Here is a 24,665-nt window from a genome sequence, read left to right as displayed (position 1 = left end):
GGTCAGATGCTTTCTCGTGTTTTAATTATTTTTACTACATCCATCAATTAAATCTATAAATGATGCTTACTCTGTTTTCTTATTGACAACACGTTTGGCATCATTATTTAGTTTTATTGGGCTTACAGGATGGCCTAGACTTTCGTGGTATGCACACTTGCCACTCAGCTGTCTAACCTTGGTTCTAATCCCGACAGCTATATAAACGGTCATCCCGGTGTTTCATGGGCAGGGTAATTCATCAATGTGTGCGCCATCCCTCGGATGGACGTTAAACGGGCGTCCCACCTGCTAGCATTCGTTGATGAATGTTAAAGATCCCATGGTGTCCTTCGCGAAGAGTCAGTAAACTATTACGAGCAGTATGAACAAATTCTAAATTCCTGCCCTAACCAGCAGAAGGCAGAGGCATAGCCATGCCCTCAGCCAATGATGCTACCCCGTAGCCTTGTGCTGCCTACGAATGAACGAAGAAGATTTAGTTTTATCATAAAAATTTGGCTTTAGAAAAAATTATTTTAGCTCACCTCTTTATTGAGATTAGTTTATCTCACCACAGAGCTGGGGTGCAAAATAAACACGTTTATATGGTGGTATTGTCTTTTTGTTTTAATACTTCCATCACTCATTTAAATCGATGTTTACATTTGTTTGTGGGAGCTAACTTCTAGTTATTCACCTGTTTCCTTTGCTTTCTTGTGGTGGCTTTTCAATTTTTATTTGTAAAAAAACCTTTCTTTGGTACACACTGCCTTGGTCATGAAGTCACGATCTTTCACTTGAATATCAGTCATTTACTCACCTTTTTTGATATTTATATTCAGCAGTGATGATGAAGACAAGATCCACATTGGCAATGCCATCATGACTTTTTACGCAGCTCTCATTGACCTTCTCGGCCGCTGTGCACCAGAGATGCATGTAAGACATTTTACATAATTATCAACAATATGTTTGTCTGGTTGGTGAGATAATAATCTGTAACATCCTGATATACTCCATTGGTGATGGAAACCTCCTGAAATCGAATAGACTTTTGGCATTACTATTTTACATGCAGCACATCCAAAATCATCCAAGGTGTTTCCATGAACATTGCATGAACTAAATGCTTGGAGTATATTTGTTTGATGCTTGCATTAAGTTGATTGTGAAGAGATGACTACTTAATTTATGCAAATCAACATAAGTTTGTCACTTTTGGGGTTTATTCCATTTTAAATTCATTTTCTCTGCAACTGCTTGTCCGATTGACATGGAATTTTCACCATAGGTGCGATTACTCATGTAAATTTATTTAATGATAATTATGACATCACAGGTGATGTGATGTGGCAGTCAAGTTGGGAAAAAAGTAAACTTTCAACCTCTATCGCCAAAACAGCTCCATGGAAAAAAATTGAGATTTGGCACATGTGAAGTAGTCCCCATGGGGAATGTGTTGTTTACCATGACGTCATTGGAGAAGTGGTATCCCGGTCAAAATTCGACACTTAGAACGCTTTATCTGATCAATATGAACATTCTTGAGGGTTCTTATCTTGGGATAAATTGGTTGACAGAAAAAAAAATTGATGACGTCATCAGTCATGTGGTTTGGCAGCAATTTGCAATATTTTTTATTAAAAAAGCCATCAAAAATCTTCTTCTCACAAACGGCTGAACAGATCGAGGTGAAACTTTACAGGTATAAGCACCTATCCGTGACAAACACAAAGTTCTCAACCGATGATGGTCACATGATGTTTTATTTATTTATTTTGAACATCATGTCGAGGCTTGTGGAAGAGCTAATACACAGAAACGTATAACAAGGCAGGAGACAAGAGGGGCGGGAGAGGGAAGCACAAAATAGTCTGGAACAAAGACAATAGGATATTTGTGGAGGGGAAAGGGATTGGGGCAGGGTACATGGGGAAAACAAGATGGTACGACAGGGACTTTCAGGAAGGAAAACGGAATTTGAAGGAGGTGGGTTTGGGGTGGATTAACGGGGGTAGTAAAGATCAAGATTTTGGATGGGGGAAGATATGAGATGGTGGGGAACAGCTGTTTTGAAGACCTGGAGGGAGGAGGGGGATCGAAGAGAGTGTGGGAGTTTGTTCCAGAGGTGGAAAAAAAAGACGAATGAAAGAATGAAGGTGAGCAGTAATTCTTGATTTGGGCATTTTCACCATAAGGGGGTTGCTGGCAGACCTTGAGTGCCCTGTAGAAATATTAAGGGGACAGAGCACAGACAGAGCAGGGGATGCAAGGTCAGAGAGGAGTTGGTAGAAGACGGAAAGACCACCGACCTGCCTGTGGTGAGAGAGTGAAAGACCCAAAGACTCAGCTTCATCGTAGGAGATACCAATGATCCTAAAAGCCTTGGTTTCCGGGGCGTGAAGCCGAGCTAGGTGTGAGGCAGGATCACCACGCCAGAGGGGGAAGCAGTACTCCATCAGACTGTGGATGAAAGCTTTGTAAATGGCTAGAAGCTCAGGTGTGCCAAGGAAAGACCAAGCATGATGGAGACTGGCTTTGGAGGCCAACTTTGAAATGTGGCTAACCCAAGAGATATAATTGCTGAGATTGAGACTCAAGAGTTTCAGTGACTGAACCTCTTTGAGAGGGTCATTTAGAAAGTAGATTGAAGGGTTTGTGAGACAGTCCTTAGAGAGAGAGAGAGAGAGAGAGAGAGAGAGAGAGAGAGAGAGAGTCTGAGAGAGAGTCTGAGAGTCTGAGACTATGTGGGATTTCTCAGGATTGAAAGATATGTTCCAAGTATTTGACCGCTTAGTGATTTTGTCAAGGTCTGATTCGAGGGAAGAGGCTGCTGCCTGTTTGTCAGATGGGATGAGGGATGCCACGGCCAAGAGTGGAGTAATCAGCAAAGAGATAAAGAGGTTTTTCCAGAGTCAGTGAGATCATTGATGAAGATTAGGAATAATATGGGGCCTAGAACATTGTCTTGTGGTACTCCAGCCTTGACAGGGAGAGGAGATGAAAGGTTTTCATTGAGAGCTACATGTTGGCTATGAGAGTGGAAGAAGTCAGTAATCCAAGAGTGGAGGTGGCTTTGGATTCCATAGGCAGACCGTTTGGAGAGCAGTGCCAGATGCCAGACTGTATCAAAAGCTCGAGATGTGTCCAGAGAGACGGCCCTAATCTCATGTTTGATATCGAGGGCCTCAGTCCATTGTTGGGAGAGTAGAAGCAGCATGTCCAAGGTAGAGTGACCAGATCTAAATCCAAGTTGATGATCCGAGGTGAAGCTGTTGGAGAATGGTTTTATGTGAACTGCAATGATGGATTCCATGACCTTGCTGATGATGGGAAGGAAGTAAATTGGTCTTTCAACAAGGGGATCTGTTTTTGCACCTTTTTTTCTGATTTGCAAGCAAATGGAAGATGACCTATGTTAAATGCCAGGTTGTAAATGGCAGAGAGAGGTAGTGCAAGAGCAGCAGCACAGGTTTTTAGGACATGTGATCTGATACCTTCTGGTCCGCTTGCAGAGTCAGAGTCGAGGGATGCCAGAAAGTTTTCCACCTTTTCTGTTACAAAAGACACAGAATTCAGGAACAGTTGGGTACGACTGGGCAGAGTAGGTACAGTAAGAGAGAGAGGTTAGGTATACAAGATTTTGAAGGAAACACAGAATTGAGGCATTCGTCTTTCTCACGAACGGAGTCAGCTGTGGTGCCACTTGAAGTGAGGAAAGGGATGGAATGGAAGCATACACCAGAGACAGACTTGGCAAGATGCCACGAAGTTTGAGAGGAAAAAGACAATTTTGAAAGTTCATTGTGGAGATTGGAGAGAAGTTGTTTTCCAGCTCTAAATATTTGTAACCGAGATTGATTTTTTGAGTTACCCAAATGCCTTTGGCACTACCCCTAGATGTTTCCAAAAAATTGTCATCCATTTTCACTGGTGCCCTTGTACAGGGTGACCACAAAAAGCGGCAGCCATGAAATTTAATAAACCTTCATTAGCTCACCTGGAACATAGTTCCGGGGAGCTTATGGGATGGCTTGTTGTCCCAAATCGTCCATCCGTCCACATATACTTTCAACTTCTTCTCTGAAACTACACATATAATAGGATTTCGATGAAACTTCATCACCATGTATGTACCAAAGTTTATTCATGACATTGAATAAATCGAGCCCGAAGGGGGTCTATGGGGGTTGCCCCCAAAATAGGTATTTGCTTTCTTTTCAGAAACTACACATGCAATTCTGATGAAACTTGACCACAACCGTCATCAACCATGACATACCAAAGTTTGTTCATGGCAGTAAAAATAAATTGGGGTCTGAGGGGGTCTAAGGAGGGAGTTTATGGGGGCATTGCCCCCCCCCAAAGAGATATTTGCTTTCTTCTCAGAAACGACACACACAATTCCGATGAAACTTGACTACAATCTTCATCACCCATGGTGTACCAAAGTTTGTTCATGACATTAGAAAAATCGGGCTCAAAGGGTGTGTAAGGGGTTGCCCCCCTTTCTATCCTCTCCATTACCTTCAATTTTCATCCTCCCCACTTTCCTAACATCCCCCATTCTCCCAACTAATCTCTTTCTTATCTCAAAAAAAATAAAAATACCCAACAACAACAACAACACGCTGACCTTCTCCCAATTCTGCTTCTTCTTCTTCCTCTTATCTTCCTCCTCGTCTTCTTCCTCGATTTTTTTTCTACACTTCCATGACCTAATCTGTTGAAAACTCTCTCAAACATTAATATGAACAACAAAAACAATCTTATAATGCTTCATCTTCCTCTCTCACACATGTGGTACTCTTTACTGTTTCATAATGCACTACTCTTCTGCTATTTTAACAGACTGCTCTCATTTCGAGCTCTCCTTCATTCCTTGCCTAAAAAATCCAAGTATTACAGCATTTCTTCTCTCCATTCTCTGAATTCGCCTTCATTGCATCCATCAAGAATTGTGTTAAATCGCAACTCTGACCTAAAACTTTTAAAAACCACAGTTTGCGATGAATGTTCGCTTTCCATCAACCATTGTTTTTTTCCAACTTTAGTGCCAACTCACCCCCCTCACCCCTCACTCTCACTCTCAAAGCAACCATCCCACTCTTCTCCCTCCAAGCCTCCCTCTCACCTCTCTCAAAAATTCCCCCCTCACCTTTCTCCCACCTTTCATCCCCCTCACTCATCTGTCTCAAAGTTGCCCCCCTCTCATCCACCAAGCTGCCTCCCTCCACTGCCCTCTCACCTCCATCTCTTCACTCCACCTCCTCAAATCCTCAACTTCCTTCTTCCTTGTCTCTTGTCCCCCCTCTCCCCCAGCACCACAGAGCCTTTTCTCCTCCTCATTCGGCCCCCTCCCCTAGCTATTCTGCAATACCCCACACTCTTTCAACAACCCTCCTTACCTCCCCCCCTCTCATCCCTTGTCCTACACTCCTCCTCTCCCTCCACCCCCTGCACCCAAAGCCTCCTCCCCTACCTCTTCATTAAAAGTGTGGACCTCAAATATCCGGGGCCTTCGCTCAAACCTTTCAGATCTTTCCATACAGGCTGCCACTGACAAACCAGCCATTATCTGCCGAACAGAAACTTTCCTCTCCCAAGACGTGTCTGACTCCCAAGTATCTCTCCCCGGTTACTCCCTCCTCCGGTATGACAGACCTGAGCCTCGTCCTGATGGAGGTGTTGCTCTCTTCATCAAAGACTCTATTCCTCACTCTCCATGCACTGCTCTCACTCCCCCACACCCCCAGGAATACCTCTGGCTACGGCTTCCCTCCACTCCCACCTCATGGTTATATGTGAACTGTACCGTCCACCGAACAGTGATGACTCCATCTACACCTCACTATCTGAAAACATGGACCATCTTCTATCTTCTCATCCAAACTCTCTCTTCCTCTTATGTGGTGATTTCAATTGTCATCACGCCAGTTGGCTAGGTGTGGGTACCTCTCTCACCTGTCATGGCACCTCAGCAAAAGCTTTCCTGCGACTCATTAGGACTGACTCAATCGGTCAACTTCCCGACCCGGATCTCAACCAATGGTACTCCATCTCTTCTGGATCTGATTTTGACAAATTTCCCTGACAATATCTGCTGCTCTTTTTCCGCTCCAATCGGTTCTTCTGACCACGTCCTTGTCAAAGTGGACATCTCTCTGGCTGTTATCAGAGAACCACCTCACCGCCGTCGAGTCTGGCATTTCACTCAATCCGACTGACAGGGTCTCCGAGCAGCCATCAAACTTACAGACTGGTCTCTTATCACTACTTTCTCAAACATCAACTCATCCTGGGAATTCTTTCAAAGAAACTTGCTCTCCTTCATGCACAGATTTATCCCCTCTCATGTTCAGTTGTCCTACCCTTCCTCCCGCCCTTGGTTTACTGAAGCTTGTGGTGAGGCAGTTGTCCTGAATCAACTTGCCTTTGCCTCATGGAAAGCAAACCCAACTGAGGGCAATCTCAGTTCCTTCCATAAAGCTCAGAGCAAGTGTGTATCTACCCTCAGGAGAGCCAGAAAACAACATCTTTCTCATCTCAAGTCTGAACTCTCAAACCTCTCTCCCTCCTTAAAATCCTGGTGGCGTTTAATCAAATCTGTTTCTGGTGTATGTTCCCCCTCCATCCCCTCCCTTACCTCAAATGGCCGCACTGCTGATACCGCACGTGATAAAGCTGAATGTCTAAACTCGGTGTTTGCAGCTAAATCTTGTGTCCTAAACCCATCACTTTCTCTACCCACTTTACCCAGTCGCACCCAACTGTCCCTGGACTCTGTATCCTTTTCTCCTGACAAGGTGGAGAGCTTGCTTTCAAACCTCGACTCAGATTCTACAACCGATCCAGACGGCATCAGCCCACGTGTCCTCAAAGCCTGCTTTTCTGCTCTTGCTCACCCTCTCTCTTTTCTATTCACCCTCTTATTTGCCCAAGGTCATCTGCCATCTGCTTGGAAATCTGCTAACATCACTGCCCTGCATAAAAAGGTGCAAAAACAGATCCCTGTAACTACAGACCAATCAGCCTTCTCCCAATCATCAGCAAGGTTATGGAATCAATCATCGCTTCAGACATGAAATCCTTCCCCTTCTCCAATGGCTTGTTTTCCGATCATCAATTTGGTTTCAGACCAGGTCACTCTTCCCTGGATATGCTGCTTCTGCTCTCCCATCAATGGATGGAGGTCCTCAATGCCAGACAGGAAATCTGAGCCGTATCCCTGGACATATCACGTGCTTTTGACACAGTCTGGCACCCTGCACTACTCACCAAACTCTCTTCCCATGGTATTCAAGGCCATCTCCACTCATGGCTCGCAGACTTCCTCTCCTGTCGCAGTCAACGTGTGGCCCTAAATGGAGTTCTTTCATCCCCTCTTCCTGTGCAGGCTGGAGTTCCTCAAGGTAGCGTTCTGGGCCCTGTTCTTTTTCTGGTTTTCATCAATGATCTCTCCGACTCCCTGCAAAATCCTCTATTTCTCTTTGCCGACGACTCCACCCTCTGCCGTACCATCTGTCATCCCTCAGACCGGCAAGCAGCAGCTTCTTCGCTCACTGCAGATCTCGATAAAATCACAAACTGGTCCAACACGTGGAACATGTCTTTCAATCCAGACAAATCTCACACTCTCACTATGTCTCTTCGAAAGGACCCTTTAGAAAAACCCCCATCCACTTTCTCAACAATCCTCTGGAAGAAGTCTTTTCTTTCAAGCTTCTGGGTCTCACTGTCTGCCATGACCTTTCCTGGGAAAGTCACATTTCCAACCTCGCCTCAAAAGCCAGTCGCCGACTGGGAATCCTCCGTCGTGCAAAGTCCTTCCTCGGCCCTCTTGAGCTCCTGACCACTGACAAAACTTTTGTCCGTAGCCTGATGGAGTACTGCTCTCCCCTCTGGGCTGGTGCTCCTGCCTCCCACCTTTCTCGGATTCACGCTGTCAAAACCAGGGCATTTAGGATCATCGGCATCTCCCGCAATGAAGCTGAGTCTTTGGGCCTCTCACTCAATCACCGCAGGTTGGTCGGTGGTCTTTCTGTCTTCTACCGACTCCTCTCCAGCCTTGCCCCCCCCTGCTCTCTCTGCGATTTGTCCCCACCACATTTCCACAGGACGCTCAAGGTCCGCCAACAACCCCCTTCTGGTAAAACTACCAAAATCACGAATCACTGCTCATCTTCACTCTTTCATTCCTCTTTTTTCCCGCCTTTGGAATAAACTTCCTCACTCTATTCATTCCCATTCTTCCCTCCAGGCTTTCAAAACAGCTGTTCACCACCACCTCTTGTCATCCCCCATCCAAATCCTCGATCTTTTCTACCCCCGATAATCCACCCAAGCCCACTTCCTTCAATTCCCCTGCTTTCCTTCCTGAAAGTCTCTGTAATGTCCATCTTCTCTTCGCCATGTTCCCCGTCCCATCCCCATCCCTCTCCCTTCTACAGTTCACCTAATGTGTCTGTTCCCCACTGTTTTGTCCCTCCCACTCCCGCCCCTCTTGTCTCATGCCCCCTTGCTGTGAGTTGTGTGTTAGCTCTCATACGAGCCTCGACAAGGTATACAAAAACAAAACAAAAAAAAATATATATATATATATATATATATATATATATATATATATATATATATATATATATATATATATATATATATATATATATATATATATATATATATATATATACACCACACACACAATTCCGATGAAACTTGACTGCAACCATCATCACCCGTGATGTGCGAAAGATTGTTCACCGCATAAATAAAAAAAATCCATTGGTATTTACTTTCTTCCACATTACCTATTTTGTGTGTCATCCATGCCTATCAGTGGTTCCCTGGTTATATTATCCAGCTACCAGGTGAGTGTCCAGGGGTATTGCCGTTAGTTTTTCTATTTATTTAAAATGGCATGTTCTTTGGTGCACACGTACTTCACGTGATGCATGATCACTCTGGAAAGTTTCAGATGGATATCTTTAATGTCGTTGATTTGACTGAAGTTACAGCACATGCCCCTGATGTCGGCCTCTTTGCTGTAGACACACTTGGATTCGACTTGCAAAATTGTATATTACTCTGAGGCATTTGACTTCATTGATTGAATGGATTTTGCTAATTATATCTCTTTTGAGATCATCTTTGTATTGTGGCCTTCCTTGGTAGATGTTGTCCTTAAGCATTTAACCCTGAACTCGATTTTAGTCTTCTTAAAGGATTTCCTTTTCAGGTAGATTTCAACTGAAAACGATTTTTCTCTAGAGGTCCACAGCATGTTGAAACCAGAGAGTTGGTGTCAAAGCCACCCAATGCTCACTTGTTTATACATTTATCGTTTTTAAAAGACTAGTCCAATAATATTTTTTATAAAGCATTGCAGTGAAGTCTGATCCAAATAATTTTAAAGCAATATATGTATTTGTATATTGTAATCAGTAAAAAAATAATGTGGTAGATAAAAACATTAGAAAGGAAATAACTTGCACCAAAAACTTTAACATTTTCACGCTCACGCTGACACTCACGCAGGGGGTATCGCAATAGCTCTCTGTTCTTCGAACAGACGAGCTAAAAATGGAGCTGTCTTGACTAAATATACATACGGACTATACACTTGACTCCATTTTGCGTACCTGCAAAAAGTAAGAGGATATCATTAGTATGGAAGAAATTATAGGTCTGGTCAGTACCGTTTTTAGCTCACCTGGACTTTAGTCAAGGTGAGCTAATGCGATTGAGCAGTGTCCATCGGTGAGTCAGTGAGTCAGTCAAGCAGTCTGTAAACACTTCAGAATTTATTGCTTGAACCAAACACACAATTTTGATGAAACTTGGCCACAAGCTTCATATTTGATGCCAAACAAAGGTGTATTGATGGCATCAAAATCTTCACTCATTGAGGGGATCCACAAGGGTTTATTTTGACCCCCTCCCAAAATAGGTATTTGCTCTCTTTGAAACTTCACACACAATTTCAATGAAACTTGACCACAACCCTCATCACCTGTGATGTACCAAAGTTTGTTCACAGCATTAAAAATCAGGACCTCAGGGGCTCTGCGGGGGGTTTGATCCTCCCAAAATAGGTATTTGCTCTCTTCTCCGAAACTACACACACAATTTCAATGAAACTTGACCACAACCTTCATCACTCATGATGTACTAAAGTTTGTTCACAGCATTAAAAAAAAAATCATGCTCTCAGGGGGTCTGTGGGGGTTTGAGTGACTGGTTCTCCTGATCCAGGTGAGCTTCAGGATGCAGGCTCCTATTTTTTTGTGGTTACCCTCTATCTGGTTGGCATTGTTATGCATTGCTCCAATAAGTTGCTTCACAACATCCGTCTATTCCTAGTATCCCAATGCCTTGCTGAACACCACTTAATGCTGAATGCTGATAAATGTCTTTTTGGGTTATCTAAAATATAGTTTGTGTATGGAGAGCAGGAGGGGGGGGGGGCAGAGGGAGAGTGTTGAGTGGGATTCAATGATCAGAAGAGCAGCATTGGTTTTCCAATGAAGTCACCTGCAGCATTGCAACATAGGAGAAGAGTAAGACGATCCTTAACCACGTTACCTTGAATCCCGGAGCATATCTTTCCTGCTTTGAGTGGAAGGTATCAGATGGCAACCTCTTTCAGAATAATCCCATCCCGTCAGCGTTAAAACCTGCTCCAGCATAAATCCCTTCACCTTGATTTGTTCCATGAGCTGTGGTGGGTCGTTTTTTTTGCATTATCATGATCTCCTAAACTGCTTCCCTGACTAATTTGACACAATGGAGGCTGAATCTTCTTTTGAATTTCTCTAACCAGCCTGAGCTGACATGGAACTTTTGGGCAACCTTGGTTGAACTGCAGTCTTCGGCCCCGGCTGCCTCGTTTAACCATTTGTAAATGCGCATTGATTTCTCCCATATCACCGGTTCACTCAAAGGCAATGTTTTTGCATTTGGTCCTCAATCCAAACATTAAGCGCTTTTTTCCATCCTTTAAATATGAGGATCACGGACTGGAATGACAATTTTGCACTTTGCGGAGTGCTGGCAGCAACACTTGAATGGATATTTGACTCACTTTCATGGATATACCGCACAGTCGATCCATTGATCCCATAATGGCAGCCCTAAGATGCCACACCTTCACCTCTTTCCAACCTATCTAACAAGTCGATTTGTTTTTCACACAATGTCATAACCTTTCTCTACCTGTTGGCACAACTAATTTTGTCCATTGCTTTATGTTTTGGCTCATTAAAAACGGTGCACACGAACCAACAAAAGGCTCATAATGGGACGCAATCGTATACACAAACACAAATGATGACTCGTCTCAGCTCAAAAACCATGATTGGTCGAAATTAAATTCCGCGATAACTAAATCGGAGCACAATAGGTTGCCCGCGATTGGTCGAAACCTGCGATATTGGAACCTACGATATTTGAGTGTTTCCTGGATAGCATATTTCAAAAAGTTGTGGACAGATTATGACAAAACGTGGTGGATAAGTTGGGTAGGTGACAAGAATAAGCAGATTCGATTTTTGTTTAGGTCCCTTTGCAGATCCGGCCTTTCAGTATGATACAAAATGTAAACTGTTAGCCTGGCAGAGGTATGTATTCTACCGAGTGCCGTTCTAGTCTTATTTTGTTAATTTTGCATATGCAGGCTAACTCTAATGTACTGACTTTGTAAGGTGTGAGGTCATTGTCTCCTGTGGGTTCGAGCAGGAATTTGTAATTTGTCGCTAACTCTTCATGACTAACGAATGTCGGCACACGGGGCACCTAGTTTAAGGCCCACCCAAGGGGCGACACACAAAATGAGGTCTTGCCCTGCATGCAAAACACCAGGATGAGAGTGTATAGGTGGGCCAGGATTTGAACTCAAGCTAGACATCTCAGAGTTAAGTGACATCTCATCTCATACCTCTCACCTCCTCTCAGCTCAAATTGAATCATGCCCTTAGTCCTTGCCACAGTATTTAACCAGTATGTCACTGCTGTGTCAACTCCTTAAAAAAGATTCTTAATGTGACTGGATTCCCACTCATTCGGCAGCAGTACACACACTTACAACTTGGCACACCAAAGAAGATATTTTGGCTCATTTTCACCTCGACAGTGGTTTTCATTTTGACTCATTAGGTTACTGGTGATGCATCAGCCTTTGCAATGAGAACTATCCTGTTCAAAGTGCAGAGCAGTTTGGAGAGACCAATGGCTTTTTTGTCAAGCTTTAAACCTTGAAGAACTAGAGTTCATAGAGCATGATTCCCAAGTAGTGGTTAAGTGTATACTTCAATTTAAAATGAAATGTTTTTAAAGATCGTTAAAAAAAATTCTAGAAGTTTAGGGCCGTTGAAGCAGTCTTATAGATCACCCTTATACACCACCCTATCTCACATGTCCGAGTACTGCAAAACAAGGGTTTTGAAAGTGCAAATATGGCTATTTGTGTTCTCCAGTCTTCAAGTATATAATTCAATTCAAATAAAATAAAGATTGTAAAAGTCATATGAATTGATTAATTCCGGAATTTACCGCCGTTTTACTGCTGTTGATATGCATTGTCTATTACACTACCCTATCTAACACGTTACATTAGTTCTTCATGCCTGTTGTTTGTGTCCTTTATGATGTCCTTAAAAGCAGTAAATTTTCTGTTTGGAATGATTTTCAATTTTGTTTGACCGCCAGGCAGGCAGACAGAGTTAAAAAAAATCTCACTCCTCTATGTGTATGTGCTATCGGGACAAACTCAGAGACAAAGTACTGTTTAACGGCAGGTTTGTTTTCGGATTTGTGGTCAAAATATAACATTCATTTTAAATTAAGTTGTTTCTCGATCATAAACTGGCGTCTATAGAGACAGACAGACAGACAGTTGGACAGACATGAACCATTTGTTTAACGCTGCTTTTTGCTTCACATGCGCAGGGTAGCAAAATTATGGCGGGAGGGAGGGGAAGAGCATGGGAAGGAGAGCGGGCTGGTCTGAGCTGCTGGTGGTCACGCAACATATCTCAATCAGTTGACCAAGCAGAACCAACCTTGCATAACTGCTCCTGAGATCTAACTGAGAGAACAAATTTGCGCTGGCCAAACAGTCTTATATCACCATGAGGACAGACAGAATACATCAGGACACAGGTTCTTGAGGAAATGGCTTTAAGTGACGGTAATCAAAATGCAAGCAAGGTATTTACAAGGAGAGAGAACAATCAAGTGATATATATATATATATATATATATATATATATATATATATATATATATATATATGTATATATATATATGTATATATATATATGTATATATATATATATATATATATATATATATATATATATATATATATATATATAATCAAGTGATGTATATCAGCGAGATAGGGGAAACCTCCGGGACACAAAGGTGATCCCAGGGGAGGAGACTGTTTCGCAGCACCACCTGGTTGTCTGCGATATAAGGGTGAAAGGTGCGCGGAGAATTCGGCGGGTGAAGTACCAACCGAGGATGAAGGTGTGGAGGTTGAAAGAGGCGACAGTGAAGGAAGCATTAAGAGAGAGGCTGAGTATGGTTGAAGATGATGTGGTTGAGCTTGAAAGTGGTTGGATGTCAATGAAAGCTAGTCTATTGGGAGCCGTTGGTGAGGTATGTGGATGGACAAAAGGACCACTGAGGCACTTGGAAACATGGTGGTGGGATGATGAAGTTGGAAAGACGATTGAAGAGAAGAGGAAGAAGTTCAAGGAATGGCAAAAGGCAAAGGATACGGTGGAAGAAGAGGCAGCACATGAAAGTTATAAGGAAGCCAAGAAGGCTGCAAAGAAAGAGGTTGCAAAGGTGCAGGAGGCCCATAGGAAAATGTTTGGAGAACGCTTGGATTCGGAGGAGGGTAAGAGAGCGGTATTCAGGATCGCAAAGCAGATAGCGAGAGAGAGATTTGATGTGACGGGGGTGAGTTGCTTGAAGGATGAAGTGGGACAAATTGTTGTGGATTCAGATGGAATTAAAGGAAGATGGAAGAGATATATGGAAAGGCTGTTGAATGTAGAAAATGAATGGGATAGAAACATCGAGAGTAACCCGGTTTTAGGACCAGCAGAGAAGATAACTGAGAAGGAAGTTGAGGAAGCTATAAGAGCAATGAAGAGTAGAAAAGCAGGAGGGCCGACGGGAGTTGTGGGAGATATGTTGAAGGCAGCGGGAAGTTGGGGTGTGAAGAGAATAACAGAGATCTGTAATCTGGTGGTGAAAGGCAGCCGCATTCCAGTGGATTGGGAACTGAGTCCCCTCGTCCCTCTGTACAAGGGGAAAGGTGACCCTCTGGACTGTGGCTGCTATAGAGCAATAAAGTTATTGGAGCATGGAATGAAGGTATTGGAAAGGGTGTTGGAGAAGAGGATAAGGAAGAAGGTAAAGATTGACGAAATGCAGTTTGGATTTATGCCAGGAAGAGGAACGACAGATGCAATTTTTATTGTAAGGCAGTTGCAGGAGAAGTACATGGAGAAGAGGAAGAAGTTGTTTTTTGGGTTTGTTGATCTGGAGAAAGCATTTGATCGGGTCCCACGTGAAGTAATGGCATGGGCATTGAGGAAGTTAGGAGTGGAGGAATGGTTGATCAGAGTAGTGATGGCCATGTACGAGAGAGCACGCACAGCTGTAAGGACGAAGGATGGGAACAGTGGTGAGTTTGAGGTGAGGGTAGGAGTGCACCAGGGGTCGGTACTAAGTCCACTTCTATTTGTAGTTGTGATGGAGGTGCTGGCTCGGAGGGTAAAGGAGGGTTTACCGTGGGAGCTGCTGTATGCAGATGATCTGGTGTTGATTGCAGAGAGTATGGATGGACTGAAGGAGAAGATGAACAAGTGGAAGAAATGTATGGAGGCAAAAGGTTTGAAGGTGAATATCGGAAAGACGAAGGTGATGGCAAGTGGTAAAGCATGTGGTGAGGTGGAAAGGACTGGGAAGTGGCCGTGTGCTGTGTGCAGGAAGGGTGTCGGAGTGAACTCCATTCAGTGTACAATGTGTGCTGAATGGGTTCATCGAAAATGTAGTGGGGTGTGAGGGTCATTAACCAGTGTGGCAGCTACATTCAAGTGTAAGGTGTGCATCGAGGGAGCAGCAGATGAAGGAATTGTTGAGTTGGATCTTGGAGATGGTGTGAAGCTGGAAGGTGTGAAAACATTTTGCTATCTCGGAGACATGCTGAATGGAGAAGGTGGATCAGACTCTTCGACGGTTGCTGGAGTGAGATGTGCATGGAAGAAGTTTCGGGAACTGAGTGGCGTGCTGACAAAGAGGGGAGTGTCGTTGAAGCTGAAGGGAAAGGTGTATGCTACATGTGTGAGGAGTACGATGATTTATGGGAGTGAGACATGGGTACTGAACATGGAGCAGCAACAAAGGCTGGAAAGGGTGGAAATGCGAATGGTTCGGTGGATGTGTGGAGTATCGTTGAGAGAGAGGAAGACAAATGATGACTTGCGGAAGATGATGGGAATAGAGTCTGTGATGGAGGTTGTGAAGAGAAACAGGTTGAGATGGTTGGGTCATGTGTTGATATGAGGAAGGATGAAAGTGACTGGGTGAGAGGAGTGTTGGAAATGAGTGTAGTCGGAAGTAGAGGACGGGGAAGACCGAGAAAAACTTGGCTAAATGTGGTGGAAGAGGAAATGTGGGCAAGGGGATTAAGAAGGGGAGATGCAGAAAACAGGGTAAAGTGGAGAAGATTGTCATGGGGCCCGCAAGGCTAACCCCCGCTTTAGCGGGGAAAATGGCCTTTAAATGCTTGTGTGTGTATATATATATATATGTTCACCAATTAATCTCAGCACTTATACTTTCCCAAATTAGCCCCTACGTGACAGACCCACCTTTGGAACCTTATCAGTGACTTAACACTCTACAGTATGCCAGTGTCATGCATCTGATGTGGAAAGGGAGAGGATGAGTGATTGACAAGTAAGATGGGATGAGGACAGATAGAGATAGATAGGGACAGGAAGGACTCCTACACACCTCAGACTTGTTAATCCTGGCTCTCACATCCTGACTGAAACTGGAGCATTCTGCGTTCCGCTCCCACTTCTCGTACATCCATGGCTCTGGTGTTCCCCAGTGGGCTAGTGACATCACTTGCGGCACATATATAACGTGTTTCCTGGCAGGACGCCCGGATTAAGTACATGAGGCAGAGGGTCCTGTGACAAAGCTAGCAGGTGTGGGTGTGTGAAAGCCAAGGTGCACAAGGGCAGAATGAATGAATAGTGAAGCAAAGGTAGCGAGGGAAGTGAATAGACAAAGCATGAAGGAGAGTGACAAAAAAATGCTTTGGTTCGGATTTGTGCCGCCAGAGAACGTAGTTATCAAGTCGCTCCAAAGTTAATAACAAAAGCGCACCAAAGCCTGAAAGAAAGAAACAAGAACAAGGCGAGCAAGATGAAAGGAAAGACAGAAAGAAGGATGCAAAGGACCCTCATGTGCGTGCGAATAATATGAAGTGAGCAGCCAACAAAGTCCAGAAATCTTCGCAAGCTCCGAATCTCTGAGTCTTTCTCCCCCTTCTTGTAAGAGGCTCTCTGCTCTGCCTTTTTATAGAGCCTCAACCCTCCCTCTTTCCGCTCGAGTCTTGCCCCTCCCCTTATTCATGTGGGAGGAGCCGGTTTGGGTTTTGGCACGATATATTATGTGTCAGGTTTTCATGAAACTTGCTCATAGTGGTTTCGACCGCATCTGCAAGGAGAATATGTTCATGATAGCCTTGTGTTTTGGTGCAATATTTTGTCTCAGGCATTCATGAAACCTGTTTGAAGCGGTTCTTGGGGCATCTGTGAGGAGCATGTGCTCGTAACACTGTGAGATGAGGCAAATGGCTTGTAGAAAAGAATGTGGAATAAGAAAAATCACACACATGGGATTTCTACGACACAATCGCAATGCAGACCTATCAACATGGACTTTAGATGGTTAAACTAAACAGTATTCTGGACTATGAAATAACTGGCTTTAACTATGTGATGATCTCTTTGGACACTTCAAAACCATAACAATACATTCCCTTACAAGGAAATTCAACACAGGAGTAGGCCATTAGACCCATCAAAACCTGCATTGTAGTTGCTATTAGATGGTTGTTTGTCTGTGCTCTATCCTTTTTAAATGCTGAGGATCAAGCAAGGAAGCAGCATGTACTTAAAAAAAAAAGTCTTTGCAATGATACAGCCGGGGTTTGAACCGCCCGCCTCCCAGACTCAGAGTGGATGCTGCAACAATTACATCATTGTGTCATTGTGAAACTTTGTTGTTTAATTTTACAGCTGAAGTTGTTGGTAGAAGTGTGTGTGTGTGTGTGTGTGTGTGTGTGTGTGTGTGCGCGTGTGTGTGTGTGTGTGTGTGTGTGTGTGTGTGTGTGTGTGTGTGTGTGTGTGTGCGTGCGTGCGTGCGTGCGTGCGTGCGTGCGTGCGTGCGCGTGCGTGCGTGCGTGCGTGTGTTGCATACATAACCGAAACATGCAGCATCATAAGGTTTTGTAGAATCCTCATTGATACACAGGGCATGAACTGCCTTTTATCCAGGCATGGCATTGACTGGTGCAAACCTGCTCAAAGAGCATTGGCATAAGTGTATTTGTTAACATTCAAAATGAAGTTGGACATCAAAGTGTACATCTCGACATGCTGATGGACACATGCAATGGTGGAAAAAAGTTTGTTTATCCTTTAGAATTTTACATATTTCTGCATAAATTTGACCTAAAATGTGATCAGATCTTCATCGAAGTCTGAAGAAAGGGGACCTGATTCGAAAAGAAAAGGGGACCTGATTAAACAAATAACACAAATAATCTACTCTTTCATTAATTTATTGAACAAAATGAGTCAACTTTCAATTTCCTTGTTGGAAAAAGTATGTGAACCTCCAGGTCAATCAGCTCAATTAAGGGGATAATTACAGTGAGATGTTTAAATCACTGGGATGGCAATCAGGAGTGAGTTTGGGTTGCCCTGCCCTGCATGAAAAATATCAACTTTGTTCATCACCTTCAGAGTCTGGTCTTCCTAACGCAGGTTTGTGGAAGCGTGTGTCATGCCCCGATCAAAAGAGATTTCTGAGGACCTCAGAAAAAGAGTTGTTGATGCTCATCAGTCTGGAAAGGGTTACAAAACCACTTCTAAAGATGGTGTGCTCCACCAATCCACTGTCAGGCACATAATGTGCAAATGGAAAAAATTCAATGCCATTGTTACTGTTTCCTGGAGCATTCGTCCAATGAAAATCACTCCAAGAGCAAGGTGTACAATAATCCAAGAGGTCAAAAAGAACCCCAGGGTAATGTCTAAGGATCTGTGGGCCTCTCTTGCATTGGCTAATGTCAGTGTTCATGAGTCCACCATCAGAAAAACACTGAACAAGAATGGTGTGGATGGGAGGATGGCAAGGAGGAAACCACTGCTCTCCAAGAAGAACATTGCCACCTGTCTCAAGTTTTCCAAAGACCACTTGGATGATCCAGAAGGTGATTGGAAGAATGTTCTGTGGACAGAAGAGTCAAAAGTGGATTTTTTGGGGCTTAAATGAGAAACATTATGTTTGGGGAAAACTAAACACTGCATTCCAACACAAGAACCTCATCCCAACTGTGAAGCATGGTGGTGGGAGTATCATGGCTTGTGGCTGCTTTTGCTGCCTCAGGACCTGGACGGCTTGCCATCATTGATGGAACCATGAATTCCAGGTTGTACCAGAAAATTCTACAGGAGAATGTCGGCATCCATTCGTGATCTGAAGCTGAACAGAAAGTGGGTCATGCAGCAGGACAATGATCCGAAACACACAAGTAAATCTCCAACAGAATGGCTGAAGCAGAAGAGATTTTGTGTTTTGGAATGGTCAAGTCAAAGTCCAGACCTTAACCAAATTGAAATGATGTGGCAGAACCTGAAGTGAGCAGTTCATGTAAGAAAACCCACAAATATCTCAGATGAAGCAGTTCTGTAAGAAGGAATGGGCCAACATTCCTCCAAGCCGAAGTGCAGGACTGTTCACGAGTTACAGGAAACGTTTGGATGAAGTTATTGCTGCTCAAGGCGGTGCCACCAGTTACTGAAAGTAAAGGTTCACACACTTTTTCTGACAAAGAAATGGAATGTTGGATCATTTTGCTCAATAAATAAATGAAAAAGTATATTTTTGTGCTATTTGTTTAATTAGATTCTCTTTATCTATTATTAGGACCTAGATTAAGATCTGATCACATTTTTGGTCAAATTTATTGCAGAAATACAGAAAATTCTAAAGGGCTTACAAACTTTCTCACCACTGTATCACGTGACCATAGATCAAGTGATGACAGAGTCTCATCATTGAGGTTGAGTTTGTTTCTTTTATAATTTCAATGTTCGTTTCTACAGCTCATTCTGGCTGGAAAGGGTGAGGCTATCCGAATCCGCTCCATCTTGCGCTCTCTTGTTCCTCTGGAGGACCTTGAAGGTGTCATCAGCATTCCCTTTGAGATGCCAAGTACTGGGAAAGGCAAGTTATGGATATATGATTTTATCTGTGAATGTAACATCAAACTCTCCATCATTGGGTTATATTAAGAGGCATCAAGTCATTGCAGTTTATTGAGTTTGTTGTATCTTCATGTTACAGCATATATATATATATATATATATATATATATATATGTATGTATATGTATGTATATGCATACGTATATATATATATATATATATATATATATATATATATATATATATATATATATATGTATATATATATGTATATATAGATATGTATATATATATATGTATATGTACATGGAAGATTTACAGCTCAGGATCCACTTTGATAAAATGTAGCACATTGAGCAGTAAATAATAAATTCTTTGTTAATGCCTGACATTTTGAGAACAAGCTACATAGTTCTCTTTCTCTGAGGTGTTAATAATGCATGGTGACACCACTTTAAGTTATTTTGGGAACAGTTCTGCATTGTGAACAGAATTTATTTAAACCTTTCAGTAGTGTGGGAATAATGTGCCCACTTAAATTCAGAAGTGATATGTGAGCATATTAAAGTTTTCAGGCATGCAAAACTATGATATGTTTCACCACATAACTTTCAATCTTTGCCTTTCTGGTTTTGTGTATTGCAAGTTTTGCAGAGGTCAAAATGAAATTAACAAGGAAATCCTGTGAATTACTCTCCTTTTTTACAGGATGACCAAAAACATTTTAAAAGTTTTGGAGAAATAATAGTATAATTAGTTGTATTTTTCCTTCACCTTCTGGAAATTTCATGGAAATATAAATGAAAACTAAGAGCAAACTTGCTCCCACAGATGGTTCAGTGAGGGAACCAGACATGTCAGCAGGTTTCTGCCCCGACCACAAGGCAGCAATGGTGCTTTTTTTGGAGCGTGTATATGGTATTGAGAGTAAACAGTTCCTCTTGCACCTGCTGGAAGTTGGATTCCTACCAGATCTACGTTCAGTGGCTTCCCTTGACACAGTAAGCTTCTTCTGTTTTGAAAACAAAGCTTGACTATTATCATGGGTTTCTGGTTACACTTGTGTTTAACATGCAGGCTGGTGAGGGTGTAATACATCAACTCAGAAAAATGCAAAGGGCTAAGATACTACTGAAACCACTGAGAATATTACAAAGTAGGACAGTTATAATATCCATCCATCCTTCAGGACCTTACGCTATGCAGAGCATTTGTGCTGCCTCAGCAGTCTCCTTGGCTATTGGCCACAATCCTGGACAAGTCACCACTCCAACACAGGTTACCAGCAAGTTGGCACTCATTTTGCCAACCTCAGGATGACGGGCACAATCAACCCCACCTGGTATTAATTCAACAATTGAGTGAGATTTGAACTCAGGATTCTTGGATCCTGACTTGGATTCCAAGCCCACCACCAAAACCATTAGGCCAACACCAGGCATAGTTATAACATACTGGATTTGAAAGCTTATCTTGTGAAGTTGTCATTCATTAATATGCCACTAATATTGACATACAAAATCAAAGGCCTGCTGAATTTGAAGTGTACCAAGTCGAGCTCACATTACAATTAAATCCTGAAATCATTCCATATATCTGCAGTAATAAATGTCTACGTCAGTCATTTTGTCTCCTCCATAACTCTAAAACCATGAAACCTAGCAGCCTCATACTTTGCATGCACACAAAGAGAACTCCAAGGTAGTGCATGAATGAAATTGGGTGTTTCGGTTAATTTCAACACCTCTTTTGAAGATAATGAACAGCATTATTTAATTATCCTTTATGAAGGCATCATCCTTGGTCAGCTCCTGAGTTAGCCCTCTGTCAGCTTGCTGAGGTCTTAATTTGCATTTTGTTTCGCCTGCTCAACAATGCCTTGACATGGAACAGGCCGCAACAGTTTCGTAATGGTAAAGCGCTCAAAAAATTAGTTTTTCACTTTCCTCACTCATATCATCGAATGCCTCATCTATATACCTATGGATCACTGGATACATCACAATGCTGGTAAATTCCCAGAGACGACAGTGTTCATGGCTTCATTTCATTTCCGCAAATGTGATAAGCTCAAGCATCTCTTAACTTGAGTCGAATGTCAAAATTTGAACTTCTTAATTGACCTCAGCAGCAAGTTCCGACTGCTAAAAAAAAAGTGTTCACTTGTCCAATTCGGACATTGTTTGACATTCTGGGTGTCTCCGAGTGTTTGTGGCTTTATTTAGTTTTCACACATGCGTTAACCTCGAGAATTCGGACAATGTTTGACATTCTTGGTGTCTCTGAGTGTTTGTGGCTTTATTTAGTTTTCACACATGCGTTAACCTTAAGAATCTCTTCACCTGAGCCAAATTTCAAAATTTAAATGTCTTAATTGACCTTACTTTTTTAGCAGTCAGAACTGCTGCTAAAGTCAATTCTGCATTTTAAATTTTGAAATTTGGCTCAGGTGAAGAGATTCTAGAGATGATCACATTCCAGCTGTAATGCTTATAAATGTGCTGAGAATTGTATTCGCACATCATTTGATCACACATCATTTGACAGTGGTGATCTCTGTACATGTCCGGATGGTGATTATCTCCGGACGTGTCTGGATGGTGGTTATGTCTGGACGATGGTTTTCTCCGGACTTGTCTGGATGGTGGTTATGTCTGGACGATGGTTTTCTCCGGACGTGTCTGGACGGTGGTTATCTCCGGACTTGTCTAGATGGAGTTTGTCTTTGAATGTGTCCCAGTGGTGTTTATCTCTGGGCTACGTTTGTCTCTGGATGTGTCTCTGCAGTGTTTGTCTCCGGATGTGTCCCGGCGGTGTTTCTCTCCAGACAGTGTTTGTCTCCGGACAAGTCTGGATGGTGTTTGTCTCCAGACGGTTTTTGTGTCCAGGTGATGTTTGTCTCAGGACATGACTGGGTGTTGTTTGTTTGCCTCCGGACAGTGTTTATCTCTGGGCAGTGTTTATGTCCGGGTGGTGTTTGATTCTGGATGTATCCAGACGGTGGTTATCTCGGGATGTGTCTGGAAGGTGGTTATGTCTCGACGATAGTTTTCTCTGGACATTTCCGGACGGTGATTATCTCTGGACATGTCTGGATGGAGTTTGTCTTCGGACGTGTCCCAGCGGTGTTTATCTCTGGGCAGTGATTGTCTCCGTATAGTGTTTGTCTCAGGACATGTCCGGATGGTGTTTTTCACCGGACATGGCCTGGCGGGGTTTATCTACTGGTGGTGTTTGTCTCTGGACCTGTCCAGGTAGTATTTATCTCCGGGTGGTGTTTGTCTCCCGACATGTCTATGCAGTATTTGTCTCTGGATGTGTCTGTGCGGTGTTTGTCTCCAGACGTGTCTGGACGGCGTTTGTAACCTGACGTGTCCTGGCCATGTTTATCTCCGGGTGGTGTTTGTCTCCCGACATGTCTGTGCAGTGTTGGTCTCCGGATGTGTCTGGATGGTATGTGTATCCGGACATGTCTAGATGGTGTTTGTCTTCAGACTTGTCAAGACGGTTTTTGTGTCCAGGCGATGTTCGTCTCCAGATGGTGTTTGTCTCAGGACATGTCTGGACGTTGTTTGTTTGCCTCCGGACATGTTTGGATGGTGTTTATCTCTGGGCGGTGTTTATATCCAGGCAGTGTTTGATTCCAGACGTGACCGGGCAGTGTTTGTCTATGAACGGCGGTTATCTCAAGACGTGTCCGGGCAGTATTTATCTCCAGATGTGTCCAGGTGGTGTTTGTCTCACAACGTGTCTGGGTGTTGTTTATCTCCAGGCGGTGTTTGATTCAGGATGTGTCCTCGCAGTGTTTGTCTCCAGATAGTGGTTGTCTCCGGACATGTCCAGGTGGTGTTTATCTTCGGACCTGTCCAGGTGGTGTTTATCTCTGAGCATTATTGTCTCAGGACATGTCCAGATGATTGTCTTCGGACGTGTCCAGGCAGTGTTTTCTCCGCACAGTGTTTGTCTCCAGACATGTCTTGTGGGGGGGGGGGTGTTTATCTCCGGATGATGTTTGTCTCCGGACGTGTCTGAGCAGTATTTATCTCGGGGTGGTGTTTGTCTTCAATGTGTCTGGGTGGTGTTTATCTATGGGCGGTGTTTATAGTATGACCAGTAGAAAATGTATTTGAAACATTATTTTGTTTCCATATTCACTGCTATTCCATGCAGAATCATTTTGATGAGAAAGTATAAATCATAATCAACGCTCCTCCACGCGTTTACCTGCCCTTTCCCTTACCACAGCCTTACCTCCTCCCAAACCCCCTCCCCCTCCATAATCATAATCAATGCTCTTCCACACATTTACCTGCTCTTTCCCTTACCATACACTTACCTTCTCCCAAACCCCCTCCCCCTCCATAATCATAATCAACGCTCCTCCACACATTTACCTGCTCTTTCCCTTACCACACACTTACCTCCTCCCAAACCCCCTCCCCCTCGATCACCATACAACTCTCTGTGGACGTTTATAAGTATTAAAGCTAAAATGTTCTAATCTCGAGAATCTGTTAACCTAAACAGAATTTCAAGATTTATACTGCAGAATTGAAATTATCAGCAGTTCCGATTGCTACAAAAATTTTCATTTGTCCAATTCGCACATTGTTTCATGCTCCGGTCATCTCCGGACATCCCTGAATGGTGTTTTGTATGACCTAGCCAGCCATTCCTTATCAACCATTTTGTTGGTGTGCTTGCTTGAGTGCTTAATAGTGGTGTGTGGAATTGATTCCAAAGTACTCAGTTCCAACCATGGAATCAAAAGGAATCGAGTTGTGAACCAGAATCGACTTAGATTCCGTGTAATTCCTGCTTCATAGAAAGAAGAGTTTTTTTGGGGGGGGGAATCTTTTTCCTCCCTACTGGGCATGGTCCAGTTACACATGGCCTGTAATGTATTAATTGAAAAGGAACACGCCTCTGGGGCATCCCGTTTGCAATATAGCAGCAAAAGAAAATCACTTGCAAACTAAACATGACCCAAAGGCGTGTTCCTCTTACATTAACAGAAAGGCATTTCGACGGACGGATAGGCAATATATCGACCAATTAAGTTTTGACATGTCATTCAAAAGATCGAGAAGTGCAGTTTCGACCTATTTTTGGGGAGGTTTTTAGAAGACTGTCCGAAAGTTGCACGCGCACTTTGTT

General features: G+C 43.2%; 1 protein-coding gene across 2 annotated transcripts in view; it reads left to right on the top strand.

Annotated features, from left to right (window-relative positions):
* LOC147022834 (ryanodine receptor 2-like) overlaps nucleotides 1–24,665 on the top strand; it is a 717,656-nt gene that overhangs the window by 353,837 nt on the left and 339,154 nt on the right. Inside the window, exons 47-49 of one of the 2 annotated variants that reach the window (XM_085887705.1) lie at nucleotides 828–921; nucleotides 19,407–19,527; nucleotides 20,340–20,509. In XM_085887705.1, the coding sequence (XP_085743831.1) occupies nucleotides 828–921; nucleotides 19,407–19,527; nucleotides 20,340–20,509 (385 nt within the window). Of the gene's footprint in view, nucleotides 1–824; nucleotides 922–19,406; nucleotides 19,528–20,339; nucleotides 20,510–24,665 lie in introns of both variants that reach the window. The other variant, XM_085887704.1, reaches the window with a different exon arrangement.

This window comes from Eptatretus burgeri, chromosome 7, assembly GCF_056783735.1.
Source record: "Eptatretus burgeri isolate ZD-2024b chromosome 7, Ebu_testis_v1, whole genome shotgun sequence".
Taxonomy (NCBI): domain Eukaryota; kingdom Metazoa; phylum Chordata; class Myxini; order Myxiniformes; family Myxinidae; genus Eptatretus; species Eptatretus burgeri.
This window is presented reverse-complemented; position numbering and strand designations above follow the sequence as displayed.